Source organism: Eleutherodactylus coqui, chromosome 7 (genome assembly GCF_035609145.1).
Source record: "Eleutherodactylus coqui strain aEleCoq1 chromosome 7, aEleCoq1.hap1, whole genome shotgun sequence".
NCBI lineage: Eukaryota > Metazoa > Chordata > Amphibia > Anura > Eleutherodactylidae > Eleutherodactylus > Eleutherodactylus coqui.
Genome location: NC_089843.1, coordinates 155,998,843 through 156,019,038, shown reverse-complemented (window position 1 = coordinate 156,019,038; position 20,196 = coordinate 155,998,843). Strand labels below are relative to the sequence as shown.

The following is a 20,196-nucleotide window of genomic DNA, read 5'->3' as shown; positions in this document are numbered from 1 at the left end:
AGGGAATCGGATAAATAATATATACCGTTCTGGAAGCTCTTGCATTAGTCACGTTTTGCTCATCATTCACATGACTGTTACAGCCAATCACGACTACTGCCATGTATGACACAAAGCTGCTGAAGCCATTGATTTACTGTCATATTAATCAATCTGTCACTGATTTAAATTGCTTTTTTTTTTTTTTTAACTATTGAAATTGCTGGGGGGGTGAAACAGATCAGTTTACTTGTTTGTTTTTTAGACTTTTTTCAAGTATATAGGACAACAAAGTCCCTCATGGGAAACCAAAGCAAGACAAACTTTGGTTGTAAATCCTGACAAGTTTGATCTGAGCAACAATGGTCCGCCACTTGGCATCCATCCATATGCCGGGGATAGACAACCAAGCTCACCATATTACTCCAGGAAATCCCAAAGCAAGCTGGTGTGCATTACTTTTGACAAAAATGAACAGTAGAAAAGGAAAAGAGATAGAAATACACATCAAACAGTGCACATTGAACTATGTAAAACATTAGTATGCTTAATACAGACCTAACGAGCCTGTATCAGAAATATAGAACTGGGGAAAAAAGGAAGGAGAGAAGTATAGAAAAAGAAAAAGAAAAGAGGTAGGTGGAGTGGGGTCATATTAGACTGCCACTTTAGTTGGAAGTTTTTCCTCACTCCTTACCTCGCATGTTTGATTATTGCTCTTCCACTGAGAGCTTCAGTTGTTCCCCAACAAGGGGAAGGGGAGGAAGATTTCCAGAGCACCAGGATACAGGTGTCTTGAATAATGATTTAGTTTACATCCGTTAATTCAGTTTCTCTACTCCAAAACTCGAGTAGAGAGGCAGAATTTTAACGGACAGCCTAATTAAAGTGTGAATGCAGCCTTGAGGCCTATTTAATTAACATGGGACGAATATCACTAAGAGTTGTTTAGAACCCCGCGCTCCCGCTGGATTTTGGACGATAGTCATCCCGTGTAAATGCATGCAGAGACTGAACGACTGAGCAAGATTTGTTCAGTTTCAGCAGACAGAAACCTCAGCGACTAGCCGTTCCGTTCTGAACGATTGTCTGCTTACTGTGAATGGAGACGGGCAGGAGGAGAACGCTCCATGGCCGCCCCACCTTCATGCTGTTCGCGCTTCTGAGCAATCCAGCAATAACAACAGAGGAGTGAGCTTCACTGAGACTCGCTGTCGGGGATTGTTTGCCCAACAGTTCGTCCCATGTAAATGGGGCTTTAGTTGCTTCTACCATTGATTTGTAACATTTTAATCATTCGCCCCAGAGAACCCTCTAATAACTTGAGTAGGAGAAATTGCTGGAAGAAAAGGTTTTCATTACATTTATCGACTGTGGATGCTTTTTCTAGAATATAGATTATTTTTTATATTAGATCACATGCTGACCCAATGTTCTGGGACATCCTCTGAAGGAAATAGTTATTGCAAATATTGACTTGAGCCTACAGATTTATTGTCCCATTTTCAGAAATAGAGCGGAGCTATTTATTCATAAGCCTCTTCTGTAAGTCAGGTCCTCCTCTGCTATCACAAGAGTAATGTGGACCATGTTCACGTTAAATCATTCTTCAGGCTTCACTACCTTTCAGATGAACCCTGGCTCATTTATAATCTAGCATTACTGTAGGGAATATTTAATATGTCATGTTAACTTATTTTTATATTGAGAAATTAATATCTTGCACTAATAATGATAAAATTATCAGATCTCCTATTCTAGAAAATGTTGTCCCATCCACTAGGGTGTGTATTTGCACAGTAATAGGCAAACGCCACAGATACTAGCACCCAAGTAGGCCTGAACTTAAAGGGGTTGTCCCGCAAAATAAAGTAAAGTTAAACACTTCTGTATGGCCATATTAATGCACTTTGTAATATACATCGTGCATTAAATATTGGCCATACAGAAGTTATATACTTACCTACAGGGGGTCCGTCTTCCCCTGTGTTGGCGTCCCCGTCTCCCTGGTGCCGACCGAATCCTTCTCCTGGCTCGATTAGACGCGCTTGCGCAGTCTGCCTCTTCTGTCCCGTTGAAGGGGCCGCTCCAGCGTGCTCGCGCCGCACAGCTGGTCTGCGCATGCGCAGACGACCTGTGCGGCGTGAGCACGCTGGAGCGGCCCCTTCAACGAGACATGCGCAGAAGACCTGTGCGGCGCGAGCACGCTGGAGCGGCCCCTTCAACGGGACAGAAGAGGCAGACTGCGCAAGCGCGTCTAATCGAGCCAGGAGAAGGATTCGGTCGGCGCCAAGGAGACGGGGACGCCAACACAAAGGGGGACACCCCCTGTAGGTAAGTATATAACTTCTGTATGGCCAATATTTAATGCACGATGTATATTACAAAGTGCATTAATATGGCCATACAGAAGTGTTTAACTTTACTTTATTTTGCGGTACAACCCCTTTAATGTATATATGCGGCCTGCACACCCTAAACAAGTTTCTTCTCTCCTGACTGCAGTATATAGTTTTACTTTTCAAATGCAGTTAACACAAGGGACAGTTATGATTTCTTTAACTAGTTAATGTCACAGTCAGTTTTGATTTTGTGGACATAGTCTAATTTTTCAGTTCTGACATGCCCCTTTATATGGAAGTAACTCTGGAAAACTTTTACTTATCCACATAATTCTGAGGTTGTTTTTTTTTTTTTTTTTCCTTCGGAACACATTGGTAAATTTTGGCCATTTTTTTTCCTTGTGGATTTTAGTGTCTCCCTTTTAATTGGGATAATTTCCAGGTTTGCAGAGGCAGCAATAGACAAGAAACACCCTTTAAAAGACACCGTTTTGGAAAATACACCCTTTGTTTGTTTTTGAAATGTGGTAAATAACACTTTTTATAGTACAGGTAAATGGTGTTTTAGTGGAGAAATTGTGATTTTTCTTTATTTTTAATTTTTATTTTTTTTATTAACTTTTTGGGGGAGTTTACACATGAAAACTATTTTTTCACCACGTTTTTTTGACCTGCAATCATCCAATCACTTAATACACTGCACTTATGTAGTGCAGTATACTATTACTAACTTTTTTTTTTTTTATTAGACAGTCCTATTAGATCCTGCCTCTGTCTGGGCCTAGCAGGTGACTGTACATAGCAATTCCAAAGACCAGGATTTGGTCTCTGGCTGCCATGGCAACCATTTGTAAATCACAGTCTGTTCCCTTCTCCAGATCCCCTAAATTCCATAGTCTGCTTTGACAGTGGCATCTACAGAGTTAAGTGGCTGCTGTGAAAGCTAGCTTCCATCGCGGCAGTTGAGCAGGAGTCCAGCCATCAGTTACAACTGACTCCTAGTGAGCTTGTATAGCACAAGCGCTGTACGTGTACGGTGGTTTACGCTAAGATCTTGGTGGCTGTGACATGCATGTAGATCACATGTTGCCAAGAGGATAAAGGGGAATGTTTTCATTGTACATATTTTATTTTTCTTTATTTTCCAAAAAAAAATAATAATCTTGAAATATCCCAGTATTTGAACTGGCCGCTAGAGCAATTATAATTAGCTATTTTCTGTTCTCAGTAGCTCACTTGTCCACTTTACAGCTATACAAGCACAAGATAGGGAAGTGTGTCCTATAGAGGATGGAGAAACCTAATGATAGTTGTGTTGTACTTCTGGAGTTCTAGATAAGGATAACCACACTATCAACCATATACACATGAGGAGCATTTTTCCAAAATTAGTTAAGTCACAAGGAATTGTTTTAGAAAAAATGTAAAAATTACATTCTGCAGATATGACTCCTTGTGCTCTGACAGCATTAAATGAAATTGTTATACAATGGGAAATATCTGAAAAAGTGGTGCCGGCTAGCAACTTTTAATATAGGTGCTGTAAACCTGAGCTGACTACACTCCCTGCTGGGGCTTTTACACCTTCCCTCCCTGTATGGCATGAAGGAAGCTTAGGGGGGTTGTCTGACTTAACAACACCATTGTTACCGACTCCCCCCATGATATAAAATAACAAATGAGCAGATACTCCCCTCCTCCCGCTCCCTCTTCATCGTCTCCCACCGGCTCCAGCCTCCACTGGGATTTCCCTCTACATGCTAAGCCGGTCAATAACGGTGCTCAGCGATCATGGTGAAGTGCTGCAATTGGCTGCTACAGCAGGTTTACAGGATGTCACCAGAGCTGATGGCAGAGGATGAAAGGTGAATAAATGCTCATTTGGTATTTTATACCATGGGGTACAGGGCTTTCCCTTTAAGTCCTCCTGCAGCAGCACTGTTTGTGGAAGATCCCTGCAATGTAACAGTGCTGCACCTTGTTATTGTGCCTGGACCACACAGACATATGTTTTTGGATGCTGCTGCCAGAAGTCACCATCACAGTGCACGTGGCAGTAGCTTCCAGACTGCGGAGATCCCCTCCATTTAATTTACACTGTAAGCAGTGCATGCCATACAGTTTACACGGTTCACAACTGATACAGCTAATCCTGCCCTCCTGCCTTTCTTATACCCTGTGCATCATACAGCATCTGTGTAGGTCTCATGCGGTCACACACTACACGGATGCTATTATAGATGGGGGCACCCTCCTTCATAAATAATAAATACAGCAATGAAAATATAACCACAAATAGTAATAAAACGTAAAAAATCGAATTAAAGCCATGCCTTTCCTTTGTAAGCATTTCTTTGTATTCATTTCAACTAATGGACAATCGTTTAATTTAGTGAACTATTAAAGTCATTCAGGACCAGAAACTTTGCTTTCCTAGTCTTAGCGCTGACTGAGGTGAAGTTAGTCCCAATCAGGAGTTCGTCTCGCCTTCTCCTACAGTTTAACATTAAGCATTTAAAAGGGCTCACATTGGTAGTTTATGATATTTTGGGCCTCAATTCGTCATTGTATAGTTTCTTCTTTTTTTTCCCCCACACTCCAAAAATAAGTTTTGTGTTTCTTTGCTTTTTTTTTTTTCTTGCCGTTTTAATTAGAAGTCACATTTCCATAACCCTACTGTGTTGAACGCTTGTGCTAGCTGTGATAAAGAATATTTCTAAATGGAAACATCACTGCTGTTTTTAAAATGTACATATTTTAATTTTGTAACATGGAATATGAATGTTCTCGTTTCTTCCCCTACTTAATTCCATGTGCAAATAATAAGTACATTTTCATGTCCCCCATGTTTACACATAAGTGTTGTTCTTCCTTTGTATTCGGCGCACATTTAGCCTTGTTGAATTTGGATTGATACATGCAAATGTCTGTGTATGTCGTTTCCTGTTTATTGTGTAACTACTTGCCTTTAAATTGTTCTCCCTTCCATTGTACCCTTGTATCTTCACAGTCATTGTATACAGCAGATTCTAGAAAGTGTAAATCATTGTCATCTTAATGGCATAGTTCACAGAGACCTAAAGGTCAGTATCGGATGCTTACAAGTCGCTTAATAGTGTTGCAAAGGTGGAACTGGCTGAAGTGTATCTTTCATAATTCCTCTCTTCTGGAATAAAGTGATATGCATGGTGCCTGCACGCTTCATATGCATCATGGCTTACAAGGCACAAGTGTTCAATGTGGATGCGCTCAGAAGTTCACATGTCTTAGATGTCTAGATTTCAGGTATACAGAGTATCAAGAGGTTTGGGCTTGCCATGATGATGTATGCAGTCTGCAGATTTCACCCCACTTCTGTCCTCAGACATTGGGTTCAACTTACAAAATCAACTGGTTACAATTAATAACAAATTCTTGTTTGGCTGGTTTGTTATCCCACAATATATCCTTTTATTTGCACCTTAATTTATAGGAACCATTTTAACAAAAAAAAGTTGAAATTTTACTAAACCATAGGAAAAAATATCTGCCGCACAAGTTACCAAATATATGAATAGTCATTTTACCTCTGTTGGCAAAATGCAGTAATATCTACCAGTTGTTTGTGACTGTAAGTTATGACCCAGTCTTCCTGACGGTATACAGACAGTGGGTGTAAGCTTGGAACTAACACACGCCTCCTGGTGTTTGCATGCAGTCATTGCATTCAGCAGATCCTGGAGGCTGTACTTCACTGCCATCAGATGGGTGTTGTCCATCGAGATCTAAAGGTAAGCCACTTCTTCAGAAGGTTTGTGTATGCTGCTGTTTGGCTACGATCCTGCATGTATTGCCTAATATTGTTAGTTGAGAATGTTTTGGATATCAGCTTTTTCCTTGTTTGCTAAATTTAAAAAAAAAAGCATTTGCTGTATGAATTGCTTTAAGTGTAACATGTATGTGGAATAAATTCTGATTTGTTACTTATTAGACTAGTCATGTGTGAAGAACTAGCATCGTGTTAATCCGCTGGGATTTTAATGGGCTTTACAATGTAATTTAATTATCGGGATTTCACCATTCCAAGAGACCACAGATGGGTGCAGCTGCCAATTTAAGCACAATTTGATTGATATTTTAGAATATAATGAATGCAACATTAACTAGTAATGCACAAACAATCTTCAAATATGCTTTCATTCCAAGTTGTCTCTATAGCTTATGCGTTATAAGAGTCTTACTAGGATGCTATATCATATATCAACTGCACATCAGATTCTATATACAGGGTGTTTCAAAAAGATGGACCCAGTTTAGAAGCAGTCTATCTCACCATGACAACATGTTACCATAACGCAAAAAAATGACAAACCCTTTAATGAGTTATCAAGTTTTATTAACAATTTTATAAATGCTCTTTGTGTCCTCCTTCTGTATGGACAACATCAATGGTTGGTATTCATCCCAGATGCCTCTCAAAGTGTCTTCCACTGAGGTCACTACTGCTGTTGGTCTGTTTTTGTGGTCATCCAAATTAGTGAGTAATGGTGGCACAAAAGGACAGTCTTTGACATATCTCCGCAAGAAAAAGAAATCACAGTGTAAAGGTGCATTTACACAGAGCGATGATTGCTCAAAAATTGCCAAAAAGCGAACGTTTGAGCGATCATTTTTGCGTCTAAACACGTGGCCATCATGCGCTTTTCGTGCGCTGATCGTTAAATTTAGGCCAACCTAAAAATCGTTCTGCCTATCAGTAGTTCTCCGTGGGTAGTGCTGATAACATTGTTTCCCGTCTGAGAACAAATGAACTAAAAGCAGATAAGAGCCCTCCGGCTATTAACTACTTTCAGCTAAGGCTTCCTTTGCATGCTAAATTGCTATTAAGTAGCTGAGTAGCTACCTAATAGTTTATGCAAAATGATTCCTCAAAGCTGTCACTCAAACTGTCGTTTGAGTGACCATCGCTCCGTGTAAATGGGCCTTAATGTCTGGGGATTTCGAGGGGCAAGAGTATAACGCTAAGTCTTGGGGTCCTGTACAATCTATCCAACATTGAGGCAATGTGTCATTTAGAAAACCTCAAGCCTGCAGGTACCAATATGGCGGTGCTCTTTCTTGCTAAAAAATGAAGTCATCGGAAACTTTGAGTTGTGGATAGAGCCAGTTGTGCAGCATTTCGACATACTTTTGCCCCGTAAGTGTGTTTCCGTAGAAAAAGAAAGGGCCATAAACCTTTCTTAGAGAATAAACACAAAACTGTAGAGCATGAGAGTAATTCTTCAAAAGTGAACAGATTGGTGCCGTTTCTCAAATTCTTATATGCGTACGTTGTGACGGTTAACTTTACCTCTTCGATGAAACATTGTTTCATTAGAAAAATTCGAACGCAGTAAGAACCTGTCATCCTCCATGTTCTATAACATCACATAACTCAATAATATAGGTTTTCCTTTGTCACCTCCATAAAAGGCCTGAATCAGTTGCAACTGTTGATGCATCCTCGTGATTAAATGTCGACGTAATACATGCTAGGCAGTCGTATGAGGGATCGCAAGTTCTTAGCTGGCATGAGAAGTGGATTGTACAGTTTCCTCAAATTATTTGTACAAATAATGTTCCTAGGTATTGGTGAATCAATGCAAAAATGCTGTTTCAACACACGCTGCACAGCAATTACGGATTCTGTGTTGCTGAATTGCAGAAATCAAGCTGCAAAGTCTTGCAGGGTCACCATCATATGAATTACTGAGACTAGGGGGGGTTGTGCGCTGGGAGGTAATTATTTGAAACTCTATGCTCCACCCTTTCAAATTGTAGGAGTTGCTTTCATGGGCGGTTCAAAGTTGCAGAGAGATACTGATTTCAAATTGGGTCCATCTCTTGGAAAGGCCCCATATTTCTAGTTCAGTCTGTTAGATTGAAAATGGACAAAACTCAAACTTAATATATAGCAAATGTCTACTTCAAGTGAACAACTATTCTTGGTAGGTCTACTATGTAAGTAGCAAAAGTATCTCGGGAATTGCCTAGAGTAAAACAAATTGGCCAAAATTAAGGAAAAGGCTGACTTCAGGTCTGAGCCTATTGCATCGAATAATCATCAGCTACAGTACATAATCTGAACCCAATGGATCTGGCATGGCGTCAGATCTCAAGTACACAATGAAAGCATGTCATGATCAGTAAAGACAAATGGAAACAAAACTTCTTTAGCTCACTAAAAAACTATTTAAAACTAGAACACTGACCATAAAGGGCCTCGATGATCAGATTTGTGGGCAATGTTAATTGGGCAACGCCATGGTCCAGTGGCTACCATGAGGAAAATTAAAAAAAGAAAATTGTCAGCAAGTGTTAAAACGGATGATGGGCTATCCTTCTATTTCAAGCAGCCTATATGTCATAAATCATTGGTACAGGAAATCAATCCAGGGAGTCTAAATCCAGTCTAAATCTCAGATGATCATAGTATTCACATGGCCACATTACATCTGTAAAGCTCCATTTACACTGACAGATGATCGCTCAAGTCCCTCAAACGATCGCTTGAGTCACAGTTTTGAGCGATCATCTTTGCTAAGTAGCTACTATAGAGCTATGCCAGCGGAGCGGGACACTAATAGAACAATACAGCTGCTTTGCAGAAGCAAACAACTGTATTCTTCTCCGCTCTGACTGCCAGTGTCCCCGCTGTGAATTCACAGCAGGACACAGGCACAGAGAAGCTTATCAGCGCAGCCGGCTGATAATAGCCTGCTCTGCTGATAACAGCTGATCACTTAATTCTAGCAAGCTAGAATTCAGCGATCAACGACTTGTACACAAAAACTGCACGATGTCCCTGCATTTCAACAAAATGAGAAACGCTCAAAAGACGGCTTCGAGCGATTTTTGAGCGATTCTCGTTGTGTCTAAATGGACTTTTAAAGATATGCCACCAGATCTTTTTCAAACTGATGTGGGTGGACTGAATGTGCAAAAGAACTACTCAATTGTCTCACCTCAGGGCAAAATTACATAACTTTCTGCAGCCATTCTGTAAAGCTAGATAAGGATTAACCAGGGAACGTATGCGCTAGTCTTTGACTGCTGTGAAACCTTGGGAGTTTTACTGCGTTTACACGGAGCGATCATCGTTCAGAAATTTGTTCAAACGAGTGAAACTGAATGATAATCATTCAGTGGGAACATGAGCCAATGACTGAAGGATGAATGAGAATCATGCGCTTCTCATTCGTAGTTGAGTTTCAGCCTGCATAAAACTGAGCACCGACTCATTCGCTTATGATGCAGTTTAAACGCTGATTCTTAAGGGTTTCACACGTCTAAATGCTGCCTGAGCGTGAATGAGCTGGTGATGACGTCAGGGCGGGTTGGTGCAAGTATACCGAGAATGCTGCAAACAGTACAACCTAGTGGGGAGGGGTAGGCCTTCCCTTTTAAAATATACACAGATGTAAATTATTTCACGGTATTAAATAGAATAGTTTAAATGGATACAGTAGTGTATTTTGGTGGAGTCAAGTATTTCTAAACTTAAAGGGTTTATATGAGGGTGCACTTTTTGTTCTCCAAAACTCTAATAACATAACAGAAGACCGGTGACCAGTCCTCACTGGTCTTGACTTCTGGGTGCAGAAAGCTAGCGATTACATCATGGACACTGAGGCCATGTGACCGCTACAGCTAATTACTGCCTCCTTTCAGCCACTGATTACCTGCAGTGGTCACATGACATGAGACAATGATGTCATCACTCTCCTCCCAGAAATGAATATCAGCAGGGACCCAAGTGGTGGCAGAACGAAGGTTAGCATGTCTTCTATAATGTAAGAGTGGGCTGTGCAAGTTTTGGAAGAAAAAAGTGTGCTCCCAGTAACCGCTTTTAAGCAACCTTGTGTAATAAGCCTAATTTGAAGTTATTGTCTTTGCAGTTCATTCCTTGGTTTTCTGAAATATCAGATAATGCATATTTGTTTCCTCCTGTCCCACACATCTTCCAGTGTAAAAATAGAGCACCAGCATATATATATAGCAGTGGGGAGAAGATCTCGGTGCATTCATTTTAGCTGTTCCTTGCATTTATGTGTCTACTTCACGCAGCGGTTAAATTAATAAAGCCACACACTGCCCTAGATTTAAAAATTGGCATTTAAATAGTCTGCAAATCTGCCTAATCGAAGGCCCCCGGTCAATCCGTAAGACAGCAAATTGCTCATTTCCTTTTAAATCAAAACATTTTAACTCTGTAAACACAGCAAAAGTAGTGTAGAAACTACAAGTCAGCATTTTATTATATGTTAAGGAGGACCTACAGTGTCCCCATGTCAGCAGAGCCGGCTGCATAGCTTTTTAGTCGCAGCCCCACTGATTCCAAAAGGGCCTTTCTTCTGTTGATACTCACCCCTGTTCCACTGCAGCCGCTCTCCTTCGATTCAGCTCCCCATACTGTGAATGTGGCAAATGAGCGGTCCTGACTGCTCAGACAGTGAGATCTCGCAGCATCCATTGATATCGCACTTGATTTATTTATATTGCTGAGGTCAAAGCTAAGAAGAGTCGGTTTGGGTGAACAGGGGTGACAATGAACAAAAAGACATTTAGGCATGTCTGTGAAGGGTGAATTCACACCTGCATTAGGGCTTAGTTCAGGGTTTCCACCTCAATGCTTTGTTTTTGGAGGAGAGAAATTAATGTTAAACTGAAATAAACTGATCCGTTTTTTTTCTGCATTGATTTCAATGGGTTTTCAAAAAAACTGAATGCTTTCGGTTTGCTTCAGTTTTTTTTTTTTTTAGTCTGCTGCGTCTTTTCCAGTAAAAAGACTGAAGCAAAACCGAACTGAAGCAAAGGCTCTGGTATGGGAGCAGGAAAACAGAATCCCGTGGATGAACAGATTTGTCTCCTAACAGAACCAAACTGTGCTGAACAGATCCCATTGACTATAATGGGGTCTATATAGTTCCCACACCTATCCGGCATTATTACCGGACAAAATAGTTCTGCATGCACAACTTTTTCGCCTGGCATTTCATAGCAGATCTGTGCTGCAGGCTTTAAACGGAGCTACTGACATAGATGTGAATAGAGCCAAACTGAAAGCATTTAGGGTTTTTTTTGTTTTAAAGCCATTAAATGTAATGGGGAAGAATTGGTCAGTGTATTTAAGCTGTACGTCAATTTGTCTCCTCTAAAAATGTAGCAGAGAGACGGATACCCTAAACTGAGCCCTACTGCAGGTGTGAATCCACCCTAATAGACAGTGCAGACTTGGGGTGCCCCCACACTTGCGATCACGATATCACTGCGTTTTTCTTTAAGGCAAATGTCAATAGGATTTTCTAATATTAAAAAACGCATTGCACAAAAATCACAAGTTTGTGCTTTGCGATTTTTGTGCAATGCGTTTTTTAACATTTAGAAAGTTTTATTGACATTTGCCTTAAAAAACTGCAGCGATATCGCGTGTGGGCGCACCCTTAGACAGCCTTATAATGTGCGAGATTGATCACAGTGGTAAATCTGTCACATTTTAATGCAATTTGTGGAGTAATTTAGACCACACCCTTTTTGTGCTGAGTCTGAAAACACATTAAATGTGGCACAAAGTATGTTGGACCGTTTTCTAGTGCGATTTGCTCCTGAAAACTGTTGTATTTTGAATAGTTAATCTGCCCCATTATTGGAGTCAGCGGGGTCGTGGCTGCAGAACCATTGTATGCAGCCGACCCCGTGGACATAGCAGGTTGGTAGTAATATCTAGCCCTGCCATGCAGCCTCTTTCATCCGCTTGTCCCCAGCTGGGTACCTTTAGTGGGCACGTGATATAGGAAAGAGAATTGTTGTAATTAGCTAGTTGAAAGGAGTAGATAATATGGTCTTTATATACAGTTGCAGCCTTCTAAACTGTATTTAGTGGGAGCCAGTTATATATTAATTCATACCTATAAAGAGTAGTCAGGGGCATTGAGTGACAGTAGACAGGAGAATGTGAGCCCCCTTTTTATAGACTCATCTGCCTAAGCTCCTGACAGCAGCACTATATAGTGGCCTAATGGCAGCCCTGATTTGGGGTATTTATAAAGTGGTATCATTGCTCTTTAATAATGCACTTTCCTATTGTAGCAGAGTATGCTGCTCATAGCAGTACACAAATACAGATTTAGTTGATATAACTTTATACTTTTCTTTTTTTATTAATTTGAAGTAAATATTTTCAATTCTTTGCCCCTGCTTATCATTTATGGTCAGCAGAGGTAGCTTTATATCCCAAGATATGGCTCTTAATTATCTGCCTGCGCAGTACAGAGAAAGCAGCGCCTTCGCTAGGCGATGACGCGGATCCCGCGACCCTTCTGCAGTGCTCCCTGCAGAAAGGGCTGCGCCACAGAAAACCGCACATAATGGAGCATGCTGCGCATTTCCTGCCATGAACGGAAATTTCCGCTTGTGTGCAGAAAACAGCTGTTCTTCATAGAAGGCCATTAGCTGTATTTGCTGCAGAATACGGGAACAGCCGCTGGCCCCAGATTCCACACATCAAATTCGACCATGTGCAGGAGCTCATAGAGGTAGGGGTTTGCAACATGGGCAATAATAGTCTTAAGTAGGTTTATACTGTTTTTACCAGGTGAAACGGGTTACACAGAAAATAATCAGAAACTTAAGCTATACAATATTGCACATGCAGATGGCGAGTTTCAGAGGAAAAAAGTTCCTAAAATGTATAAGTTTGGCATCTAATCAGAATTTATTTCTTTCCCTCTTTCTATAAATAAAAGCCTGAAAATTTGCTATTGGCTAGCAAATCAAAAGGTGCAGCAGTGAAACTTGCAGATTTTGGCCTAGCAATTGAAGTTCAAGGAGATCAACAAGCATGGTTTGGTAAGAAGCTACATCCCTCTTCTCCTTCGCTTTCAGTCAGTCAGTACTTGTTGTTTTGCTACCTGTTTTTCCACTGAACCTTTTTGGTTGTAATCAAATTGCAGGGTAACGATACCGCAGGCATTTTGGCAGTAGAAGTGTACTTACTCAGGTGGTCATAAAATTTCATCCTACGGAATCTGACTCCTGCAGTGAAAACACTGCACTGTGTAGATTGTGCATATATCATAGGGCCTGCTTAAAGGGGCTTTCCCCACCACAAACCTTTAAGGCTAATTGATAGGTGACAGCTATAAATATTTGTGTTAGGATCACCCCTTTAAGGCTTGTATAGATGTGCTCTACCGTTCTTTACATGGCAGGCCTACTTGTAGATGTAAATAAAGCTTAAAGGTGTTATCTAAGATTGATAGACAATGCTGCAGACTTAGAACAGCCACTATTAAAAGTATTCTGAATGCGAACTAAACCTCAACCCAATGGAACCATTGAAGAAATCACCAGTGCTTGCACAAGCACCATGCCCCTTCTTATAGCGGGCAGGTGTGCCAACACTTGGACCCCCACCTATAAGATATTGATGGCCTATGCTATAGGTAGGCCAACAATTTTAATCACCTAGATAACGTCTTTAATCACCACAAAATGAAGTTTTACAACTTTATATACTCACCCTTTTTAAGATCTCTGCTTCGTCTTGGTAAATGAGAATAATCTTGTTTAAATCCAGCAGCTGTAAATCTAAATGGATGTAATAGTTCTCACTACTAAGGCTTTGCTACCATTGTATCCAGTCTAGGCAATTCTAAACTTGCTAAATACATCATCAGCACATATCTATCTAGTCGGTGGCTTCAGCGTATCCGTGTAGATATAACATATCCGCTTGGAATTCTGCTAATTTAATTCCAGTCATTTTCTAGAGTGCAAACTGAGAATAGTGAAGGATTAAAGCCACATGTATTAGAATGCTGCACCACTTCTCCTTATACGATACTTTGCATAAAATCTGAAATCTCCAAAGCGTTCTATAGAAATGTTCAGAAAATTTACATTGACTTAATCCACTATGTGATGCTGGAAAGCCAAGAAATATTGGAAAACTCCAGCTGTAAGATAAATTCCTCGAGGGCAGCAAAATGCAGAAATTGAAGGCTAATTCATATACTGTACTACCTGTATGTAATAATTGTACCTTCACTGGAAACTGTGTAAGGCCTCATGCACACGGGGCAAATTGAATTACGGATCCTACGCTTGTCACCGGCGCGGGCGATCCGCTGCTCAGTTTGCCCATAGATGTGTGTGGTGATTCCTCTCTCCACGCACACAAGCAAATTTTATTTGCAGACACAACTTGCAGAAAATAAAATTGCAGCGTGCTCTGTTTTAACCCTTTCCAATCCACTGTCTGACCTCTGAAGACATTATGGCTTAAGGCTGTACAGCTCCAATGTTGGAAGACATCCGTCAGGGTTCTCTTACTGTATATTGCCAGCCTCTCTGCTGTCGGAGCCTATCCAACGTGTCGCCTCATGCAGTACTGGCTTTAGCCAGCAGACAGCGCCGTTGCATAACGGCAGAAAAAGAGTAAGCCCCCTAGAAAAACCAGGATACAAATTGGATTGGAAAGGGTTAAAGCAGGATACGCAGGGACGGCTTCCATTGAAGTCAATGGACGCCATCCATCTCGTGGCACTTCCGCAATAAGCATTGCAGAAGTTCGCGGGTTCCGCATCATCGCCTAGCAATGACACCGAGCAATCTGTACTGTGCATGTGCGCCGGCGGCACATCTGCAGTACAGAAGAAAAGAAAAAATGACAGGTAAGCAGGGTCGCTGGCATCGGGCATGGGCGGATTCTGTGCGGGATTCCCCACACAGAATTTGTGCGTGCCGTGTGCAATGAGGCCTGAGAGTATAAATATACAAACACAAAAGTTTCTTTTTCTATATGAAAAATTTCAAAATAAAAATGAAATTTTTAAAAAAGAAATAATTGTACCCTATTTCTATCATGGCTTACATTGTATATACTGCTTAGAAATGTCACTCTAGAGATCCACAGCACTAACATAACCTTATGGGTATGTTTCAATACTTCCAATATTTTAAGGTGCTTTCACAACTGTGCTGGGGATTCTGCTTTGCTGTTCCGTTCAGGGAGCAGGAAAAGGGAATCCTCGTAGCCAAACAGCTCCATCACTGGACAGAACAGAACAGCAGGGGGCAGACCCCAGTGACTATAAGACAGTCCGTCGGGTTTTGGACAGAAGAAAAAGTGCTGGATGCGCTGGTATTCGGAGCCGCATCTATTACGGAACCTCGAGATGGAGATTCCGACGCAGATGTGAAACTACCCTTAAAGGGGTTGTCTTGCGAAAGCAAGTGGGGTTAAGTACTTCTGTATGGCCATATTAATGCACTTTGTAATATACATCGTGCATTAAATATGAGCCATACAGAAGTTATTCACTTACCTGCTCCGTTGCTGGCATCCCCGTCTCCATGGCTCCGTCTAATTTCGGTGTCGTCTTGCTTTTTTAGACGCGCTTGCGCAGATGGGTCTTCTCCCTTCGGCAGCAGCGGCGTTTTGGCTCCGCCCCCTTGTACGCGTCATCGCGTAGCTCCGCCCCGTCACATGTGCCGATTCCAGCCTCCTGATTGGCTGGAATCGGCACTCGTGACGGGGGCGGAGCTACGCGATGACGCGTACAAGGGGGCGGAGCCAAAATGCCGCTGCTGCCAAACGGAGCCGAAGGGAGAAGACCCATCTGCGCAAGCGCGTCTAAAAAAGCAAGAAGACACCGAAATTAGACGGAGCCATGGAGACGGGGACGCCAGCAACGGAGCAGGTAAGTGAATAACTTCTGTATGGCTCATATTTAATGCACGATGTATATTACAAAGTGCATTAATATGGCCATACAGAAGTACTTAACCCCACTTGCTTTCGCGAGACAACTCCTTTAAATATGTCTGCCATCCGTTCTTTACCTTTTGATTGGCAGGAAGTCATCTTTTAGTCTTGGTAAAACCTTGTGTGGTATAACATCGCTTCATAACGCTTTCTTTTTTTTCCCAGCATGTATCAGTGTTGTAGCAGAGTAGCACTTGGCTCATTGATTTCATCTCTATTGAGTATACCTTTGTCATTGGAGAGTGTTTGTTTTAGCAAGGTCTTTTCTCACATGAAAGATCCTCCAGGAACCAAACGTTTCTTCTCTTTACCCACAGTAGAGTACGCTCAGTGTAACGTCTACATATTCCCTTATCAGTAGTGAACACTGGCCTCACACTGACAGGCCTGTGCCTGCAGGCTCGCTACTCTCTATTCTATGCACACTGGTAATAGTCCCTGGAATATGAGTCATGTTGTGAGCAAATTTATCATCCAGCGGGCTCATTTGGCAAGCAGAGAGCGAGATGGTTTTTCCTTCGCACTCTGGACGTGTGTGGAATGAACCTAGGGCTATCACTTCTAATAGCTTCAGACTCCTCTAGTCTCATCTGTAGCAGGCCATACCTTGCCTGGTGCTAGCTGTTAGACTAACAGGATATTAGAGATGTCAGTGTGACTAGTTTATTTCTGTTCACTTCCCCTTTTTAGAAACACTGCAAGCCAATCTGTTGTGTCCAAATGTCAGTATATGGATATATAAACCCGATCACATGACTCCTCTTATATTTAAAGAGTATTTTTCTTTCATATTTAAATGCCCTTTCTAGGTTTTGCAGGAACACCGGGGTATCTCTCTCCAGAGGTCTTACGAAAGGATCCATATGGAAAACCAGTGGATATGTGGGCATGCGGTAAGTTACTGTAGGCATGTAGCATGCGCCAAACTAATGTTTGGCATGCTACATCTGTTTATTGAATGCACTGAACGACATTGCAGCACGTTAATCAATTTGCATAGCCATTGACATATGTAATTATTGTTGGGCTATGCATATTGCATAGCATGCCAGAAAATTCAGTACCACAAGTATCTGTATGTCTCGTTAGATACTGTATGCAGCTGGAAACTGTCTATACAACACTTTTCTTTTAGGCCTCCTGCACACGACAGGCTCAGATCCCTCACACAGGATTCCGCAGCAGGCATGTATGTGCAGTACCGATAAAACCGCGTCGTCGCTAGGCTACGGCGCGGATCCCGCGACACTTCTACAGTGCTCACTACGAAAGAGCCGCAGGACGGACGGCTTCTATTGACTGCAATGGAAGTTGTCGGTGCGGAAAACCGCACAGAATGGAGCATGCTGCGATTTCTGCCATGAGCGGAAATTTACACTCGTGTGCAGGAAGCAGAGGGTCTCCATAGAAGGCTATGGGTGGTTTTTGCTGCGGAATCCGGGAGCAGACGCCAGCCCCGAATTCCGCAAATCAAATCTGCCCATGTGCAGCAGCCCTTATATGAAGGACTGTATAAAATACACACAGGAGGTTATCGAACCTTTAGAATTTTATATCATATTATTATTTGCTTTAACAATGTAGCCCTGAGAGGTAGAGTTGGTAATCCTGACATGTTTTATTAATAAACTTGTATGCCCCATTAAATAACTATTCTGGAGCACGTTTTCTTACAACTTCGTGTTGTTTTTCTGTTATTCCTCCTGGAAATGAGTGAATTGATAACTGGACACTGCCATCCTTCTTAACAGTGGGATATGTCCCTACACACTTGACAATGCCCAATCAGTGTTGACAGCGCTTGTCTGTATAAGAACACGCCGATTGACAAGCGGGCCGAAAATGTAGAGTTGTGAATTTATGGGGGAAAGGAATGTACTTTTCTCCATTCATAGCATCCTTAACTTGCTTCCAAAATTTCAGGACCAGCAAAAATGGAGGTGTAATGGAGCAGCTCTGCATAGAACCATGATTGAAAATCAGTGCAAAATCTGTCAAGTTGTTGGAACAAAAATACTTCCATTTAACGAGGATCCAAAATTGATATTTTTAATAATAAGGCTTTAGATTAAACCTTAAACGGGCTTCTAGTTTATAGCAAGAAAAGGTCCAGAAGATGACCGGGATTGAAACACAAAGGATAATATTTATAGCAATATACCAGTTTCACTTAATTCATCCACATGGCGCGTGCTGTGCTCTATATGGTGCGGCTGCTGAGCTTTGGCCCACAAGAGTGTTAGCCCCCTACAACTTTTCGCTGCCCAAGACTGACTGCCTCACAAGCTTTGAAAAAGAGGATTTCGGGCATAGTACATACGATGCAATATTACATGATAATATTGGATATGTCAATGCATATCTAAAAATATATCTTATTATGTAGTGACTGGGATTTCTGTACATATCGCTGGTCTACGCTGCATTTTAACTATAGCGATTAGCAGTAGGAATTATAGTTGTGTTTTTATTGCAACTTCACCAGAAGCGAAGACAAAAAAATTGTTCACAAGCAATAACCTCAAATGGTACATTTAGACGGGACGATCTGCCTGTCCAAACAACTGAACAAGCGTTGACCTCACCACTAAGTTGTTAGCCCTTCTGTACAGTGTTTAGACAGCCAGTTCAGCACTGGCTTCTCTATGTTAAGTGCTGAGTGCGGAGCGTTTGCACACAGCGAGAAGTCAGCAATCCAGCGCTGGCTATCTGAACAAAAATGACAGTTCCAAACAGCACTACACTAACCAAAATGGTAGTCCGTGACCCCCCTTGGGTGTAAAGGGGGGCTGTCGTCATACCGCCTGTCATTTTCGCAGATGAAATGGCTTTAATCGCTGGTGTGAACAGAGCCTTGTGCTGTACACCCAATTTTAATTTCTATGGGGTAACCATTGTACTTTTCCTTTCCCTTAGGTGTCATTCTATACATCCTACTGGTGGGTTATCCTCCATTCTGGGATGAGGACCAACACAGGCTATATCAACAGATAAAGGCTGGTGCTTATGACGTAAGCATTTGTAATGCAGAGGATCGTTAATTAACGCAGCCTTAACAGAATTATCTTATGGCATTTGTTTATTTGAATCTCAGTTTCCATCACCAGAGTGGGATACAGTGACTCCTGAAGCCAAAGATCTGATCAATAAAATGCTTACAATCAATCCAGCCAAACGAATCACTGCATCTGAAGCACTCAAACATCCATGGATCTGTGTAAGTCTAACGTGGGCAGAAACAAACAGGTCCACCAAAGATACTAACCTGCCAATAGCAGTCAAAGCAACCATACTTCTGGCCCTTTTACACGGGATGACAGTCTGTTAGACTGTACGAGCGCTGATGTTACTGCTGAGCGATAATCGTTATGTGTAAATGGGCCATTAGGTAATAAATGGTATGGTAATCTTGACGTGGTCTGGTTGGACTGGAAAATTGTGTGGACTTGGGTGTCAAAGCTCTGCTTTTTGGCACTTCATGCAGAAGAGAGTAGTGCTGTATTGTATTTATGTGAACACAGTGTTCTATGACTTTTAGGGCTGATTCCATACAGTCTAGACATGTGAACTTACTTTTTGTTTTGCTTTGCTTTTCTTTTACAGCAACGCTCCACCGTTGCTTCCATGATGCACAGACAAGAAACTGTAGATTGTTTGAAGAAGTTTAATGCGAGGAGGAAGCTAAAGGTAAGCCTAAGTGACTATCAGGATTAGTAAGTAGGAACATACAGTATGAACTAACAGTTGTAATATAATATTATAGAATAGATCATAAGTGACCACTTTGCAGTATTAGTTAGAATTTTGTAGATTAAAGTTGTGGTGATGATCTTGCAGAAAGCGTTAACTACACAGAGGTATTTAGGGAGGTAGTGCCAAGCACAAGGATATACTGCTCCTTCAAGCAAAGTGACAACAGTAATAATCTTTATTTGTATAAGCCAACTTATTTACTTTACATTACAACCTGAGCAAGAGAAGAGTGGTTCATTATATTATAGCGAAAAATGACTCTGGTTTTCTTTAATTATGTAGCCTTTTAAGTAGCAGTATTTACAGATCAACCAACATTTGCCGATGAATCACTAA

The 20,196-nt window shown here is 41.4% G+C and overlaps 1 protein-coding gene across 5 annotated transcripts in view; it reads left to right on the top strand.

Moving 5' to 3' along the window:
• CAMK2D (calcium/calmodulin dependent protein kinase II delta) overlaps positions 1-20,196 on the top strand; it is a 223,468-nt gene that overhangs the window by 150,608 nt on the left and 52,664 nt on the right. For all 5 annotated transcript variants that reach the window (XM_066573877.1, XM_066573872.1, XM_066573874.1 and 2 more), the window contains exons 6-11: positions 5,332-5,404; positions 13,085-13,187; positions 16,917-17,000; positions 19,024-19,118; positions 19,202-19,324; positions 19,711-19,794. In XM_066573877.1, coding sequence (XP_066429974.1) covers positions 5,332-5,404; positions 13,085-13,187; positions 16,917-17,000; positions 19,024-19,118; positions 19,202-19,324; positions 19,711-19,794 — 562 coding nt within the window. The remainder of the gene's footprint in view (positions 1-5,331; positions 5,405-13,084; positions 13,188-16,916; positions 17,001-19,023; positions 19,119-19,201; positions 19,325-19,710; positions 19,795-20,196) is intronic.